Raw genomic sequence first — 3,375 nt, 5'->3', positions numbered from 1 at the left:
ATAGAGAATACTGTCTAAAGAAGACTTTTTTCAATGGAATTCTATCGAAAATACTCTTTAAGAAGAAATCATTCTATAGAGAATACTTATCTATAGATTTCTGTCATAAAATACACTTTTCTATAGAAAACTGCCTAAGGAAGAAATTTTTTATAAAAACTGTTACAAAGTTACTTTTCTATAGAAAAATTTCTAAAGATCTGTAGAAAACTTGTCTAAGATTTTTTTCTTTTTATTTTAGAAAAAAATTCCGTTAAAAAACTAGTACAACGGTGATTATTTGCAATAATTTATGCATTTTTTAAAAGAAATGTTTAAAGCAATTTGTAAAATAAATATTTGCGGTTTTTTTTTTGCGATAAAAAAATAAATTTTCTTTATTGTACCCTCCACATAGAAATATTTTGAAATTGATTAAACACTAAACGATACAGAAGTTTTAAATAAAAATAATAATAATATAATATAATGAGAGTGGTTTAGTAACAAACAAACCAGTGCCTGTGTTCTGTAACTTTCGAAACGATATTATTTACAAAAAATTATCTATAACAATTTACATATGTATGTGTATATCTGTACACTTCCCTGGTTTGATATTCAGCCCATATTCTGCAAATTATTTTAGTTTCTCGAATTTTCATTTGAAAATGTACAAGATGGTTCACATTTCCTGGCTCGATTTTCATGATAAGGACAATGCTAGTTTCTACAAATTGAAAGAACACGAGGTCGTAAACTACTTCTTCTATTTGGTATTCCATGGTGTTGTATTGATGATAGTGTTGGATTAGTGGTGTTAGATTGTTGTTTTATATTGGGATCAAATGTAGGAGTAATATTGTTTTCTCCAGTATCAATTGAACTGGCCACCGCCAGCTGGCCCAATTCCGCGAACACAAGAGTTTCATCTATCAGACGTTTAGCTAAAACTTTCTGATCTGGCGCCAGCTTACGATATGTGACTATCCACGATTCACCATATATATCAGCTTCATCTCTGTTTGGCACCTGGCTGGATTTTTGCGGATGATTGAGCCGTTGAGGAAGCAATTTCTTCCTAAAACATATTTTTTATTATTATATGATTTTTTATTATTATATATAATGGATAGATAATATTCTCTAGAAGGTAAGATTTGGTCGGAATGTTAAGAAAAGATAATTTTAATGGCATAATTTTTGAAGAAATCAAGAAAGACCTACTATTTATAGACTATACTATAGAATAGACTATAGATTAGACTATAGACTAGACTATAGACTAGACTATAGACTAGACTATAGACTAGACTATAGACTAGACTATAGACTAGACTATAGACTAGACTATAGACTAGACTATAGACTAGACTATAGACTAGACTATAGACTAGACTATAGACTAGACTATAGACTAGACTATAGACTAGACTATAGACTAGACTATAGACTAGACTATAGACTAGACTATAGACTAGACTATAGACTAGACTATAGACTAGACTATAGACTAGACTATAGACTAGACTATAGACTAGACTATAGACTAGATATAGACTATAGACTAGACTATAGACTAGACTATACTACTAGACTATAGACTAGACTATAGACTAGACTATAGACTAGACTAGACTATAGACTAGACTATAGACTAGACTATAGACTAGACTATACTAAGACTAGACTATAGACTAGACTATAGACTAGACTATAGACTAGACTATAGACTAGACTATAGACTATATGACTAGACTATAGACTAGACTATAACTAGACTATAGACTAGACTATAGACTAGACTATAGACTAGACTATAGACTAGACTATAGACTAGACTATAGACTAGACTATAGACTAGACTATAGACTAGACTATAGACTAGACTATAGACTAGACTATAGACTAGACTATAGACTAGACTATAGACTAGACTATAGCTAGACTATAGACAGACTATAGACTAGAACTATAGACTAGACTATAGACTATAGACTAGAATAGACTAGACTATAGACTAGCCTATAGACTAGACTATAGACTAGACTATAGACTAGACTATAGACTAGAGACTAGACTATAGACTAGACTATAGACTAGACTATAGACTAGACTATAACTAGACTATAGACTATAGACTATAGACTAGACTATAGACTAGACTATAGACTAGACTATAGACTAGACTATAGACTAGACTATAGACTAGACTATAGACTAGACTATAGACTAGACTATAGACTAGACTATAGACTAGACTATAGACTAGACTATAGACTAGACTGATAGACTAGACTATAGACTAACTATAGACTAGACTATAACTAGACTATAGACTAGACTATAGACTAGACTATAGACTAGACTATAGACTAGACTATAGACTAGACTATAGAACTAGACTATAGACTAGACTCTTTGTATGTTCTATGGCATGAGTTCAAAAACACATGATTATTAAACATACTCGGTCTTTTTTGAATATGATTCTTTAAGAGAGAGCATTTTAATAATTTTTATTTTAAAAATTTCGATAACATTTGAATAGAAAAACAGAACATTGGTTAGGGTATAGTTGCGTTGTAGTTCCGTTTGAAATATTGATTTGTGAATCCCCGAACACACACACATACACACATACATATATAATTAAATATTATAAATTATTCTTACTCACGCTTGTGTATTTCGAAACTTGTCCAAAAATGATAAACTTTCGGCGTATTTATACGGCCTACAATTTTTTTGATTACTCCCAGATGGCATGACTTCTTTATTTTTATATCTATTATAACCAATTCTCATACTTTTCCATTTTTTTTTACAAAATCACTTTAAATATATAAAACATGTGAAAATAATCAAATACGTTAAAAACTAATAAAATTTTCTAAAACTGAATAGTACTTACTATCCTCCTTAACATTCTTTGCAACTTCCTTCCACTTTTCGTCTCTGATCCCACTTTTTCTGTAATCTTAAGTTGCGTATTATATAAAATTTCATATTTCTTAACTTCTTTAATAATTAGTTCATTTATATCCATTTTTTAATAAATATATTAATTTATTTTATCAAACTTAAAGCGATGATTAAGTGTATAAGCAAAGTGTATTATTAAACTGAATGTCACGAACTTTATATACGAGTCTTGTTTTTAAACACACTATAGAATATATATAATATATCTTGGTGCTAATGAAAATTATTAGCAAAACAAAACAAAAAGAGCGGGAATATGATTTTGGTAAAAAGATACAGTTGAAATCATATTGTTTTCTCGTACAAAACTACTAATTAAATAACTAGCTTGTGCAAGATGCAACACTGCGTTGTATCTTGGATAAAACACCTCAAATATGGGCTATCAATTCTAATTGAATGTTTTCATCG

General features: G+C 29.6%; 1 protein-coding gene across 1 annotated transcript; it reads right to left on the bottom strand.

The window, feature by feature from the left end:
- Window positions 1-354: 354 nt before the first annotated feature.
- LOC119615527 lies at window positions 355-3,138 on the bottom strand. The gene is made up of 3 exons (XM_037971538.1): window positions 2,894-3,138; window positions 2,660-2,814; window positions 355-1,060 (listed from the first exon to the last, which is right to left on the bottom strand). Exons 2-3 carry the CDS (start codon window positions 2,785-2,787, stop codon window positions 703-705), a joined length of 486 nt encoding a protein of 161 aa, XP_037827466.1. The 5' UTR covers window positions 2,788-2,814; window positions 2,894-3,138; the 3' UTR covers window positions 355-702.
- Window positions 3,139-3,375: the final 237 nt, after the last annotated feature.

This window comes from Lucilia sericata, unplaced genomic scaffold, assembly GCF_015586225.1.
Source record: "Lucilia sericata isolate MDLA Ls3-8-SP2 unplaced genomic scaffold, ASM1558622v1 Contig005646F_arrow, whole genome shotgun sequence".
Lineage (NCBI taxonomy): Eukaryota > Metazoa > Arthropoda > Insecta > Diptera > Calliphoridae > Lucilia > Lucilia sericata.
The sequence above is the reverse complement of the archived record's forward strand: the minus strand, read 5'-3'. Positions and strand labels throughout refer to the sequence as shown.

Excerpts from the sequence above, each read along its gene's own strand:
- LOC119615527 (XM_037971538.1), bottom strand. The coding sequence starts at position 2,787 with ATGAGAATTGGTTATAATAGATATAAAAATAAAGAAGTCATGCCATCT. Across the intron at positions 1,061-2,659 it reads AAGTTTCGAAATACACAAGC|GAAGAAATTGCTTCCTCAAC; the intron begins GTGAGTAAGAAT and ends AATATGTTTTAG.